The sequence below is a fragment of the Hyaena hyaena genome, unplaced genomic scaffold (assembly GCF_003009895.1).
Source record: "Hyaena hyaena isolate Hyena2069 unplaced genomic scaffold, ASM300989v1 scaffold_14, whole genome shotgun sequence".
NCBI lineage: Eukaryota > Metazoa > Chordata > Mammalia > Carnivora > Hyaenidae > Hyaena > Hyaena hyaena.
In genome coordinates, this window is record NW_024080646.1 from 610,184 (window position 1) to 625,155 (window position 14,972).

General features: G+C 42.2%; 1 protein-coding gene across 1 annotated transcript; it reads left to right on the plus strand.

Moving 5' to 3' along the window:
* Nucleotides 1–2,388: 2,388 nt before the first annotated feature.
* AQP4 (aquaporin 4) lies at nt 2,389–14,236 on the plus strand. Its single transcript, XM_039218003.1, has 5 exons — nt 2,389–2,429; nt 5,499–5,913; nt 6,793–6,957; nt 7,244–7,324; nt 11,786–14,236. The coding sequence occupies exons 1-5, from the start codon at nt 2,398–2,400 to the stop codon at nt 12,062–12,064; spliced, it is 972 nt and encodes a 323-aa protein (XP_039073934.1). The 5' UTR covers nt 2,389–2,397; the 3' UTR covers nt 12,065–14,236.
* The last annotated feature ends 736 nt before the right edge of the window (nt 14,237–14,972 follow it).

Consider the following 14,972-nt stretch of genomic DNA (forward strand, 5'->3'; position numbering starts at 1 on the left):
GACCCTGGGATCATGACCTGAACGGAAATCGAGTCAGACACTCAACCGACTGAGCCATCCAGGCACCCCCAAGGCCACGGATTTTTAAACCCAAAATCATAGCCCTGTACAGTAAGAACATCAAAAAGATTTCATCAGTAAACTGTTATTCCATTTTTAAATGAATTAAGACCTTTTCACGTTAGCAATAGAAAAAAAGTTTTAGATTCCAAATCTCATTTGGCCCGGGGCCCAGGCCGGTTCAAAACAGATCAGCTTAGAAGCTCTTACTTCTATTCGCCAAGGTCCTCGCCTCATATCGTCTGCACCATCCTCACAAGCTCACTGAAGCTGCTTTCTTCCGTCATTATCCTACACGCGTCGCCTCAGACAACCATATTGGAAACTCTGTCCCTAGTCCAAAGAAAAGCCAAGCAAGCAGCTAATTATTAGTGTCGCAGGAGAATCAATAATGCCCCCTCAAATGTAAAAATAAAAAAGACAATATGTAATACCTAATAAGAAAAACTACTCCCAGTAGGTGAAGAGTTAATCTCTGGTCAATTTTCAGCCACTCCGCTCAGAGTACTAATAAGTGCACAAGTCGGTGCCAATTAGGGTGGCCCTTCCCTTGTTGGGAATAGCCATCCCTTAGGAACTGAACTGTCAACACATGCTACCAGGGCAATGATCAGCCCGCCAGAAGAAAGGCAAAGAGTCTGAGAAACTGTGGTAACCGAGTTTTTGCTGGCACTTTGTAAAATGGTGACGGGAACTGCCAAGGCCAAGGAGTGAATGCTAATGTGCCTAGGGCAACCTGCAAAAAGGGGACCTGAAAAATGTCCCCTGAACAATGAGCAGTCTTAAGGGAGTGCCACGCTTTGTGGGTTTCTGTGGATATGACTGACCACAGGCTTTCTTCACAAGGAAGAATCGAAACACCGTAGCATCTTTAGTTCATAGACCTCACAGTCCCTTCTGACTCAGTGTTCTTAGGGTCAGAGCAATCAGCACATCTGTCTAGAAAGTCAAAGTTTTCAAGTTTTTAAAAAACATTTGTGACCCATTGTTTAAATTGTACTCTAAAATCTGAGTAGTAAACAGCTTTAAGAATCAACATGGAGGGGCACCTGGGTAGCTCAGTCGGTTAAGCGTCTGACTTCAACTCAGGTCACGATATCACATTTCGTGGGTTCGAGCCCCACGTTGGGCTCTGTGCTGACAGCTAGCTCAGAGCCTGGAGCCTGTTTCAGATTCTGTGTCTCCCTCTCTCTCTGACCCTCCCCTGCTCACGCTGTCTCTCTCTCAGAAATAAATAAAACATTAAAAAGATTGTTTTAAAGAATCAACATGGAATGTCTTAAGCATTCTTTGCAGATTCACATAAATACTCCCTTCACCTCTCATCAGAATTTATTCTTACTTTCAGGGAGCACATTATAAGAAGGCCAAACTGACCCCCCCCCCAACATGGACAGCCATCAGTGGGCAACCACATTCTTATGGATATAAATTTAATCTCTGTTATCTGAGAAGGCTTGAAACAATAATAAAACTCTCCTCTCAAACTCACACTCAAAATTTTAAGTCCTCTTTCTCATAGCTTTTCACCCATTTCCAAATCTCAGGTCCCCAAACAAGACAAGAAAACAAAAAGTTTTCATTGTGATGTATTCATTCTGCACTGGGCCCCACAAATGATATAGTCAATCTGGTCCCTAGGTTTGTTGATATCAAACTTACCTACAATTTCCAAAACTTTTGTCCCCAGTCAACCTGTATATTTTTAAATTTGCTACTTCTTACCCAACAATTCTTATTAATATAACAGTCAATGGAGCACCTTGGAAGTCTTATTCCCTATTTTTCCCATTTCCTTATTAACCAAATCAGAGCTGCCCAGGCTACACATGGACTTATCTGTTGTGCTTAAAATGCTGCTTCTCAGGTCAAAAATGTCTAATAGAACCCCAAGGATAGTTAGCCCCTCAACAACTAATGTACTACTACAGCCCAGGTCTCAGTTCATCTCAACTGCTGGATAACACAAATCTGTCTTCTCACAGTTCCCCAATTTCACCTACAACACACAACCAAACAAGACCAATTCTCAGCAGTCCTTTGTGGTGAGAAGAGTTGAAATAAAAATAAGGGGAAATCCTCATTTTCAAAGATTACCAGCTAAAGAAATACAATGTAAGCAAACGTTCTGTGTTCCTGAAATGCCCTGTGTCTACAGTGATCAGGTAGAGAACAGTTATTTCAAGTTCAAATATAACTCGACGATTGCCACATGGTACAGAGTCTTTCCACCCCTTCACTCCAAAAACCCAATCAGACAAGTAGCCGTAATCTGACTCCCAGTGCACTGGGAGCTGTGAGGCAGGCAATGAGAGCCGCACTCTGGCCAGGGAAGGCATGAGTGGCAGACCCGAAGCAAGGCAGTGGGGGTAAGTCCTTCTTTGCCTTAAGGGAACAAAGCTCAGGGCCAAAAGATGAAACTCTGACTCTTTTATTATAGATATATGTGCCTTCTCAGACAGACTCTAGAAGGGAATTATAGGGCAAGTAGGCGATTCTTACAGATCTGGGTACCGGGCATGTTCATAAGAGAGGCATAGAGAAGATAGAAGAGAGAAAAAAAAAAAAAGGATGCTTTGCTGCAAAAGCCTCCATATATTCAAAACCTGTGCATGCACAGGAAAACTACCTTATGGAGGTAAAATCTATCTGCAGTGTTTTTCATCAGAAAAACTACTCACCCAGAGGCTCGGCTGCCCAGAAGCCGATCAGGCTGTGTGTTCAGCTAGAAAGTAATGTGTCCAGGTCAGTACAACCCGGGCACATCAACAAACCCCCTTTGTTCCCGGGCAAAAGGAGCAAAACAAATGGTGTTGATCCATTTCCAGTGAGTGTGAACACATAAGGGCACATTGCCGATATGAACAGGAGCTATGACAGACTCCGTCAAGGTGAGGGCTCGTGAAGTTAGGGGTACGTACGTGCTGCCTGGAAACTTTGGGGTTCATGGCTAACCGAGGCTGCTCGGTCTGCCCTGGAAGGAGATCAGAATTTGTGGGCTTTCCAAAAAAAAAAAGCTAAAAGCACTGCTAAGGAGCATATTTATCTATCTGGGGTTTCGTTATTGTTGTTGCTGTTACTGTTGTTGTTTTAATTTCTCCGGTTGATGAAAATTTCAAGTTGAAAAGAGCACCCAAGTTTTTTAAATTAGATCTCTGGAGAGGCAGGAGAGAATGGGCTGGGAGAGAGAATTCGGGGGGACTGGAGAAAGCGAAGGAGAAGGGGCGTAGCAGGGAGGGGGCCTTCTGCCAGAACAGGGACAGGGACCTGAGGCTTCCTGCGCACCAGCCTCCGCAGCTCCCTACTTTGTTCTCTAAATTTTTCCCACTCAATGCAGCCTCAGGCGACCAGCACGTGGGGCAGCACCTTGCCCCTCTGCCATTCCGGCCGCAGCTGTGGGCCGCTGGGCAGTTCAGAAGCCACCTTCCTAACTTCTTTTTTAATCTGTGAGTTTTTGGAGTTCTCCCCCCTTGGGATATTTTTAATCTCTCCCAGAGCATGCTCCCTGCCCTGTTCCAAGTGCTGTTTCGTCTCTTTATCTTCCCTTCCTCCAGGGAATATGATGTCATTGTCCTCCCAGCTGGGCTTTCTTGTAATTACATGATTCACTTAGAGGCGCTCACAGGCAGGGGACACTTGGGACAGGGCTGGCTGTCCCCTTTCTGGAGCCACCCCCGCTTGGGCAGAAAATGCATTTCTCTTTCCAACTCTGAGGCAAAGCTCCATATCAGAGCAGAGGCTGACTTGAGATCCTAAAGGTCAAGGGAGAGTTCCCCCAGCCCTTTTTGGCACAGCATTTCCCCACTGCTCATCCAGAGCCCAGGCTCCTGGGGACAGTAAGGGGGGCCAGGAAGGCAGCTCCCCGCCTTCACGCAAGGGGAAAGCGCTAATAACTCTAATCTGTTCAAATGCTGGACTTTCTTGACTAACCCTTTTCATAGTCCTCTGGTGATCAGAGTCTCTGCTAATGTTCTCCACACTCCTTCACTCTCACGGCTATACCAGGCAAAGGATAAGAGCAAAGGTCTTGAATAATGGGGTGACTAGTGTAATTGCCCCCCACATCTGGAATTCTCTCCATTTCTTGCCCAAATGAGCACTTGGCATTAATCTCCTCAAATCCTTTCTCAGCTCCAAAGATCTTCAGACAATATGAGAACAGACTGGAGGAAGAAAGCATTCCCTCTCGGTGGCTGTCTTGCTGCACCCCCCCCTCCTCCCCGCCCCCCTCCCCTCTCGCCCCAGCAGACACAAGATCCCCCAGAAGAGACAAGCCCGCGGAACGTTCAGGGCCACGCAGAAGTAGAAGGCCGCCAGGAAGGCACTGGAGAACAGCCTCTGTCCGTGGAGGCTTCTGCTCTGAGGATCACTGTGCCCCCCGCCCCGGGCCCTGCCCGGTGCCCCCACCGCCCCGCCCGGCTCCGGGTTCCCGCACTCGGCTGCCCCCTGGAGGGGGCGGGCGGGGTGCCCTGGGCGCCCACCCCCGCCCCCGGGGATCCCTTTGGGAAGGTGTGTCTGAAGGGTAATGTCAGAGGTCGCGAGAGGGTCAGGCACAGCAAGCGACTGTCCCCTCGCACTGCAGAAGCACCGCGGAGCCGGGAAGCAGCCTTCCCAGGGGCGGCCGCGGGGACGCCGGGGCCGAGAGCCGGGCGCGCGCCGCGAGGCTGCGCTGGTCCGCGGGGCCGCTGCCCCGGGCCTGGCACCCGCCCTGGAGGGGCCGCTGCCCCCGGGCGCGAGGCCCGCGCGTCCCAGCGCCGCGCGGCCGGGTCCGCAGGGGGGACTGAGCGAGTGTCCTAGCCCCGGCTCGGGCTCCGCGGGTTCCCACCGCCGCTGCCAGCCACCGTGCGCTCCCAGCCCCTGAGGACTTTACCTTCTGGAAAGACAGGCATTCCCGGCCTCCTCGCTGGCCTCTCCTCTAAATCCGCAGTCTCTGCTGGGGGAGAGGAGAATCACACTCCACAAATCCATTTTCAGGATGCCATTTTGAGCAATAAAGTGCAAAACTGCATATGACCTCCTTTTTTTTTTTTTTTTTTTTTTTTTTTTTTTTTTTTTTTTTTTTTTTTTTTCCCACTGCTTTACGTTCAAAATATAAAGGGCACCTTAAAACCACACTGAAACTTAAAACCTTGCTCTGAGGGAATTAGCTCTTGCTCGGAAGTAACTGTATTTCCTTCGTAATTCTTTAAGAAACTTGATTTAGACATGTTCCTGTCTAGAGACAAATCAGTGAAACTGCATGATCTTCGAATATTAAATAAAAGGAGGACAATTAATTCATTAATTAAGAAGGTTTTCTGGAAGCATTCTTTCTTGGTATCAAATAACCTTTGAGGGGGCCCTTCCCCGCAATAGGGCAAGACTTCAGGCCGGGAGTCTTAGCCCAAATTCAGGAACCCTGGTTTGACGGCTTCTGATATCAATTTTTTTTTTTCCAGTAAGTGTGGACCTTTGTGTAGAAGAGAGAGCATCATGGTGGCCTTCAAAGGGGTCTGGACTCAAGCTTTCTGGAAGGCAGTCACAGCGGAATTTCTGGCCATGCTTATCTTCGTTCTCCTCAGCCTGGGATCCACCATCAACTGGGGTGGAACGGAAAAGCCCTTACCGGTCGACATGGTTCTCATCTCGCTTTGCTTTGGGCTCAGCATTGCAACTATGGTACAGTGTTTTGGCCACATCAGCGGTGGCCACATCAACCCTGCCGTCACCGTGGCCATGGTGTGCACCAGGAAGATCAGCATCGCCAAGTCTGTCTTCTACGTCGCGGCGCAGTGCCTGGGCGCCATCGTTGGAGCCGGGATTCTCTACCTCGTCACGCCTCCCAGTGTGGTGGGGGGCTTGGGGGTCACTACGGTAGCGTCTTTAGCTCTTATTTTCAAACTCGGACTCCAGGCTTCTCGCAGATTCTGCTAAATGCCACCCTGGTGGCCTGAGACACTCTTCTAAAATTGTTCATTTATTCCCAGGGAATTTCTGATGATTCTTGCTAGTGGAGAAAACTGATGCCAGCAACCTGGAATGTCTCCACATATAATCATTGTTTGCTATTGACTGACTTCAATATTATTAAGCCTAGGTGACACAAAACTTGTGTTGGTGTTTTCCTCTCTCTCGCTCCCATCCCAGTGACTAGACTATATACTTAGCTTAAGGAATTTTTATTACGACTCTTTGTTGGCTGACTAAGTTTTGTTTCTTGTCATGTTCATGAGACTCAAATGATCGACATCAAGGGCCACACTTAAAAAAATAAATGGGCGTTTGATCCCAGTTTTGTTCTTAACTGATTAGGAATATCAGTTGTTAGCTCAGCACCAGATTGATTTAAAAACCGCATACAGTTTAAATTTTAATTGAAATATATATGAATTAATTTAAACCTAATTAATGGATTTAATCATTGCCTTATGAAATTACAAGACTCTTAAGAAACTCCTTTATAAGTTAAATGCAGCAGCGGCACATTTTGCTTCCTCTGTAGAAAAGGACATTCAGCACAAATTCCCGCTTGGTCATTGTACGAGTAATTAATTATCTGCGATGGCCCAAAATGAGTGGACATTTATTCCTTTCTTTTTGGATGCCGGGGGAGTGTCTCACTTGTGGGGTGGAATAGATGACTCAAATTAACCATTGCTTTTTCTGATGATGAAACATGCCTTTCACAATAATATGCTATCATAGGAAATACAATCATGCTTCCATTCAAATGGAGCATTTTTCTCTTTCCAGGTTCATGGAAATCTTACTGCTGGTCATGGTCTTCTGGTGGAGTTGATAATCACATTTCAGTTGGTGTTTACTATTTTTGCCAGCTGTGATTCCAAACGTACTGATGTCACTGGTTCGGTAGCTTTAGCAATTGGATTTTCTGTTGCAATTGGACATTTATTTGCAGTAAGTTTCCAAGTCCATTTAGATAATTGATTCATTTTCATTTATCATCACCCTAGAGCTGGCCTAAAGATGTTGTGTTTTACAGCTGTAGTTCTTTAGTATCCAGCCACGTCTGTCCGTGTTAGGTGATTATTTCACTAACTTTATGATGAGAATGTGGATATGGCTGCTAACATCTTGACAGTTCTTCTAACCGACTTGGCAAATGGTAGCAAACTGCAATGAATGCTTCCTGTTACTAGCCCTGTTTCAGCAATGTCTGAAGTTGTTTTCTTTTTCCCTATAGATCAATTACACTGGTGCCAGCATGAACCCTGCCCGATCCTTTGGACCTGCAGTTATCATGGGAAATTGGGAAAACCACTGGGTAACCATCATGTTGATAGTACCTGTCCTCCTACAACTGAGAACAATTGCTCATGGAACTCTTTTTTTTTTTTTCCTTTGCCCACTAATTTTCTTACTTCCTCTCAACCTTGCCCCCTCCCCACTTTATTACATCTTTCATAAAGACCAGGGAGAAACTAGTACAGATCTACAGTTAGATATCTCACCTTATATCTGTTCTGGGCCTTCAGAAATAGCCTTATATATATATAATGCATATATATGTAAGCATTGCTCTGGACACTGTATCTGATAGACTGAAGCAGAATATATTGCACATGGAGATTGCCAATGTGGAACCAGTGAAAATCAGGATGGTATGGTGAATATGGTGTTTAAGTAATTGAATGTAAAGCCTTCCTGGCAATGACAAAATATGTACTTACCAAGAAATTTTAAAAAAGAAAGAAAGAAATGCTTAAAAGCAATGCCCAGAGCAAAAATATTGACTATTTTTGTTTACAAAAGCATGAACCCCAGTTAATAGTATGTGAGTTGGAAACATTTGAACTGTAGATGGAGAAGACTAGATGCTGCAAATGTTTATGCTATTACCACCATAACCATAGCTGGACACACAAATGACTTCAGAAGAGGCACACTTTGCAGTCTCACTGGCTAACCTACTTACTAAAGTGGTGGCAGAAGTCCAGAAAGCAGTGATATCCATCTTTAAATATCGCGATCAATTTTATTTCAACTGTTTCTTACAACATGGGAATTTAAATCCCTCCAATGAAACGCAGCAGTTTTAAGGCCACTGACATGCTAACTTATAATAACCAATACAGACATGAGATATGGGACTTATGTATGCCAGCCTTAAATAAGGCTAACTTCTATTGTCACTTGTATGTCCTGAGTGCTATTTTACAACTTTACTTTTTATTTCATGACCGAGACAATGTGCCATTTGTGTTTGAATCTCATTCACACAGTGGTTATTGATCCAGTTACAACTACTCAACCATAGTGTACGTTGCAAATGAGAGGGAATGGCCCCATTACTAGAAGCATTCACAGCTAAGAAAAGTGTACTGAGTCTTTAAAATAATTTCAGTTGTTAAAGAACAAGAGTCGTGTTCAAAAGCAAGATTTTGCACCCAGCTATACAAAGAACATCAATAATACCATCATGCGATTGGTCATTTTGCCACTGATGTTTTCCATTTATGTCTCAAAATATTTACCACATTAACAGGAATCAAACATTTTAATGGGCAGTATATAGTTAATTATGATAAAAGTACAACTGTAAGTTCAACTTATTACATTCAAACTTTTTTTGTAATTAAAATTTAGAAAAATGACAATTTAATTTTATTTATGAGGACTTTAAAATGTGGGTGAAAATATATGTTTTTATTAATTACCTTCTGGTTGTGGTAAACTCGCTAAAATTCAAATAGCACAAAACATTTTACCTTGTTGACTGAATTAGAGGTTTCCCCTTATTGCAGAGCTATTTTATAACAAACAATCCTACTGAACATGAATGTTCATTCTGTAGCAATAGTTGTGTGAATTTTAGAACTAATTTACAGCATATTTGCAGATAGGAGATTGATTTATTGATAGATAGATAGACAACAAAATAGATAGAATAACATCAAAATATTAATGGTGAATTTTCTAGGTAGAGTAATGACATTGTTTTGTTTTCATCTTGATACTTTCCATTTTATCTATATTTGTAGCAATAAAAATTATTTACTTTTATAAATTTTGAGAGTCATTTTAAAGTATATTATGACTTTGTTTTTGGAATAGCAACTTGAACCTGAGATTTGCTCTTTTTGGGGAGCATGTAGCCAGATGTCTTCTTCATAGGTGTTTTGGGAATGCATCATAATTCTTTAGCAGACCCTTGTTTCCCTGGTGGGAGTCATAGCATGTGGAATAGAACATATGTAATGAGTTTTTACCAAAGGAACAAAGATCAAAGACATTTAGAGGAGGGCTCTTGTTTCTCCTTTGAAAGAGCATGAGAAGGTCAACTGTTACATGGTTTCTTTCTGTTCAAGATAAGGAGTTTGGTACTCACACCCACTCTACTGGTATTTTCCCTGTTAAGTAATGTGCTCATCTCCAGCTTAAATTTTGAATTGTTTTTAGATTTTGCAATGAGGATGCTAAGTGAAATTAACTTCCAGAATGTGTCTTAAGCCAGAAAAGCATCTCTCCTATTTTTTTCACATGAGAAAAGTACAGTATCATGGAAAACAGTGCAATAATTCAAAAGGGAGATTTGAAATCACAAAGACCTGAAATCCCAGAGCAAGCACCTGTTAAGTATGAACTCTGAAGCAAGCTTCTTACCCTCTCAGGGGGTCAGTTTTCTTACTCATAAAAGAGGGATAATAGTAATATCTACCTCAAAGGTTGCTGTTTGAATTATGTGAGTTAATACAAGAAAAGTGCTAAGTATAGCTGGCTCAATAAACAAAGTTTCTGTTGCCCAATTGAATCTGTTGAATGAATGTCTAATATTTTGCACGTGCTCTAAAGCTAATGTTGAAGTTTACCGAAACTCAAAACTGAGTCTATTCTAGATGCAGTAACGATATGTTTTTGATATGATAAAAAGCTTCCATTTGTTGGATTGAAAATCCCATGGAATTGCTAAGCCTCAGCTAACTGTTATCCATAAACTCAGTACTGGCTTTTTAAAAAAAAAAAAATTTTTTTTTAATGTTTTATTTATTTCTAGGAGAGAGATAGAGACAGCATGAGCAGGGGAGGGTCAGAGAGAGAGAGGGAGTCACAGACTGAAACAGGCTCCAGGCTCTGAGCTGGCAGTCAGCACAGAGCCCGACACGGGGCTCGAACCCACGAACCGCGAGATCATGACCCAAGCGAAAGTCGGACGCTTAACCAACTAAGCCACCCAGGCACCCCAAGTACTGGCTTTTTAAAAGTTTGTTTGTTTGTTTGTTTTTGAGAGAAAGAGAGATCATGCACAGGGGAGGGGCAGAAAGAGAAAGGGAAAGCGAGAATCCCAAGTAGGTTCACTGCACTCAGCATGGAACCCAACCCAGGGCTCAATCCCACAAACCATGAGATCATGACCTGAGCTAAAATCAAGAGTCAGACACTTAACCACCTGAGGCACCCAGGCGCCCCAAACAGACAACGTGGAGTTTTTTGCACCAAGCAGCCATGGTAAGAACCAGGCGATGAAAGTACTCTGCAAGAAGAGTAATGAACAAACCATGAGGGCTTCAGTTCAATCAAATCACCAGATTTTAGAGAGAAAAAGCATGTAACAAACATGGGGCCCTGGGTGGCTCAGTTGGTTAAACCTCCAACTTCAGCTCAGGTCATGACCTCACAGCTTGTGAGTTCGAGCCCCATGTTGGGCTCTATGCTGACAACTCAGACCCTAAAGCCTGCTTCAGATTCTGTGTCTCCCTCTCTCTCTGCCCCTCCCCCACTTGTGCTCTATCTGTCTCTCAAAAATAAATAAACATTTTTAAGAAAATTTTTTAAAAAGAAAGGAAAGGATGTAACAAACAGAAAATGACTTATTGCCAGCCTGTTCACATACAATTTTGAATTGTCTAGAAAGCATGGAATGGAGCCAGTTGCTATAAAATTAGATTTTATACTTTATGAGTATTATTTCAATTTAACTCTTACAATCCACGAGGTATGTACTATTATAATCCCCACTTTGTGGATGACAAGTTAAGGTTTAAAAAGTTAAGTAAGTGACTCAAGAACTCACCAAATTGCTGAGTTCTGGAGCTGGGATTCCATTTATCATACTCCACTGAATAACTAAAGCTCAAATGATAAAATCTGTATATTGGTCACGATTATGCAGAAAGCTAATGTAAGAAGGCAATATTAAGATAATAAGATAACCACTCTCCAGAAATTCTTTTTTTCTATTTTAGTTGAAGAATTCTTTGTGTCTACTTAGCATACAGTACCACCAAAAAGGAGATGTCTTTTTTTTTAATAATTTCTTTAATGTTTACTTCTTTCAAAGACAGCGTGTGCACACGTGCACATGCACGAGGAGGAGGGGCAGAGAGATGGAGAGGGAGAATCCCAAGCAGGCTCCATGTTGTCAGCACAGAGCCCAACGCCTGAGCCAACACCAAGAGTCAAATGCTTAACTGACTGAGCCCCCTACACTTCCCTAAAGAGTTGCTATCCTGACTTTAAGGATTCACAGAAAATGGAAAGAACGTAGTGAAAGCAAAAAAAAAGAGGAAACAGTCTTTCCTTGTTTTCTGTTCAAAAGTTATTTAGCAGTTTATGGATCTCTGGTGTGCATTTGGTGTGTTTTCTTGTATTCTTTCCAATTCTGCTTTCTTCTGCACAACACATTTGCTTTCTTAATGTAAACCAGCTAAGCTCTCCATTCACAAGTTGTTCAAAGGAATAGTTGTACTCCACTTTCACTCTATAATGCTTCCGTCTTTTTCCCCAGATATATTGGGTTGGACCAATAATAGGAGCTGTCCTCGCTGGTGGCCTTTATGAGTATGTCTTCTGTCCAGATGTTGAATTCAAACGTCGTTTTAAAGAAGCCTTCAGCAAAGCTGCCCAGCAAACAAAGGGGAGTTACATGGAAGTGGAAGACAACAGGAGTCAGGTAGAGACGGATGACTTGATCCTAAAATCTGGAGTGGTGCACGTGATTGACATTGACCGGGGAGAGGAGAAGAAGGGGAAAGACCCGTCGGGAGAGGTGTTGTCTTCCGTATGACTAGAAGACAGCACTGAAAGCAGACAAGCACCCTTAGAACTGTCCTCGGATTTCCTTCCACCGATTAAGGAAACAGATTTGTTATAAATTAGGCATGCGCAGGGTTATCGTTTCCTATCTCATTATTCAGCTCAGACAAGAAATATTTCACTATTCTACCAACGAGGAATGGAAGAAACTTATTGTGAATTCCAAATCTAAAAAAGAGGCCTTTAAAGTGTCCCCGAAGCAAAGAGGTATCTAGTTTATCTTGTTGCCATTCACTAATTATCAATTTAAAATGTGTATGAAGATTTGGTTAAGTCTTGCCTGACAGAACTTATAGACATACCTACCAGCTTATTCCTTCTCTACCATGAAACTGGTATTGTCGATCCTTGTTTGAGTATTTATTCCACTAAGTCAAGACAATGTGTCACAGAATCGTGCATATTCAACGGAGGAAATATAACAAGCTCTTTTATGGGCAATCCCTTCTTATAAACTACCTCGGCAAAAGAATATTAACAAGGGTCATTGCTAATGACTTGTTTCCATTTATATTTCAAATACCCACCTGTCAACCTGAGCTCCAATTCATAATATTTCTTCCTCTTCCTCAGTGCCCAGAGTAATGTGGAAAGCTCAGAAATTTGCAGAATCTTCAGAAACCCTGGACATTTGTTAGTTCTATCTGATAAAACATCCAAATCATAAGAAATACCTATTGAGATTCAAGACAAACATAATCATAAGACCTTATGGGAGTGGAGGAAAAATTACCATTACAAAAAAGTCATAAGGAAAGAGGAAATCTATATTCTGGAATTAAATAATTGATCTGTTTTCAGTGCACATCCTCAAATACACCACATAAGGTTAACAATCTACGCTTTTAACCACTTAACCATTTTGCTTATTTTTTTCTAATTTATTGGCAAAACTGGGGGTTTTGTTTGTGACTTTGGTTATCTATATTTAAACATTAGCTGAGATTTCTTTTTGATAACAACAACATAACTAGCTGAATCCTGACTTTTTGTTATTAAGCTCTGCTCACTCTGAAAGATATAAGCTGGCCCTCCCGGCCCCCATTTCTGCACTCTCTCACTTCTCACGAGATTTGTTAATAATCTTCACCATGCCTGGGATGATATTTTAATGAATTAAGATGCATGGAAGACAAGGAAGGCCATGGTTGCAGACTAGAGCGAGAGGACATCAGAACAGTCTAGATTCAAAGCTGACTAGATGAGCAATGGTTTATTTGTAGAGATATTGTGTGCCATAATGAAACACATTTTTAAAGTATTTTCATTACTGACTCGTTTGTCAAAATGCTTGGCTCTTCCTGTACTGCTGTGCCTTAAGTTGGTAGAAAGGTCTCTGGAAACCCCAGTCTCTATGATCTTAACCATCTAGGCTAGACTTTATCTTAGACAAGGAGCTGCAAATGTCAATTTTACTAAACAGAAGCTAGTAGTAGTGGAGGAAAAATCCATCACTGCAAAGAATGGCTTCAAATAAGCTGATAATCAAGGGCTTTCTTCTCCCACGCATCGTGTCTGTTCTAACTGTGTGCCACTTTTTAGTGTTACTGGCAGTTGTGTGTCTGTGGCAGTCAGATAATGGACCACTGTTAAGCCTGATTCTCTTCGGTGCTAGGAAAGTGAAGCTCAAGGTTCCCAAGGAGTCATCACACCAGTGCAGTGCCTAGGAGTACCATTGGTGGGTTTTTTTATGGCAGATTCCTAAATCCCAAGCCCCTTTCTCAGATGGATGGCCAACCACACCCTCCACCAGTGAGGCCCAACCTTTCCTGTTTGGAGCTGCTTCTATAGGAAGTGGAGTGAGATTCTAAGGGTGGTTTGTACTTTTTCTTTTCAAATGTTTGCACAATATACCACTTAAGGCTTCAAATCAAGGTGGGGAGGGGGGCAGTGGTGTGTAGCCCAAAAGATAATTCTGTCAGCCAGCAGTAAACATGTCAGCTCAAAAATAAGCGAGGTTAACAAGGGAAAGTTAAACAAATTTTTTTTAATACGCTTACAATTTACTGGCTTACAATCATTTTTATTCAGCCATATGGTTTACTTCTTATGCGCTCACTTTTATACTCACTTCCAGTTAGAGTATTTAATAAGTTAGTGCTGTAATTTAAAAAAAAGGCATGAATGATGTTTTTGTAGTTTGTTTTCATAGAGTGCCTGGCACTTAGTAGGTATGTGTTACTCAATAAAAATATATGAATTTTACTTCGGATTGAAGAATGTAAATAATTTTCTTTTAATCTGGATTTTGCTCGGTATTTAATAAAAGCTTGATTTCAAGGACTACTAAGGGAAGGCAGTATAAATGTAAAAACCATAAAATATATTTTTGCATTCTACTATTTTAGAGGCGTGAAGTGAATGAAAGCTTTAGCACTTTTTTTCCCCCTGCATATGAGACAACATATTTTGTATTTCACTCAAGGCTCTGCCAGTAAAAAGTAATGAAATTGTACCTTTCTAATGACATCTATGCAGCAGGGGTCTATTGCCTTGTGGATGGCACCAAATTATCCAAGTGTATTAGGAGACGAGGGCTTTTTCCTTTAATCCCTTCTTATTAATGAAGTGCATCGTGCTGCTCCCAGGAGAGTGCTGCTGACAGATATACAGAAAAGAGATCAGAGAGAAAAAACTGGAAGAACATAAATGAATTATACCAAGCCAGGAAGCAATGCCAACCGTCTCTTCCCTATGGAAAAATATAACATGCGTCCCAAATTGTAAGATGGTCCCTACACCGAAAAGGTATATAGTTTGTCATAAGAAGTACAAAGGATAAAGAGTCATTTTTAAGTGAGGGGGGAGCTTTCTGAAATATTTGGGGCCCAGAATTTGAATATATTCTGTCACTGTTGAACTTGACATTGTCTTCAAAG

Coding starts and splice junctions, on each gene's coding strand:
- AQP4 (XM_039218003.1), top strand. CDS start 2,398: ATGAGTGGCAGACCCGAAGCAAGGCAGTGGGG. Junction 2,430..5,498: donor CCCGAAGCAAGGCAGTGGGG/GTAAGTCCTTCT, acceptor TTTTTTTTCCAG/TAAGTGTGGACCTTTGTGTA. Junction 6,958..7,243: donor CAATTGGACATTTATTTGCA/GTAAGTTTCCAA, acceptor TTTTCCCTATAG/ATCAATTACACTGGTGCCAG.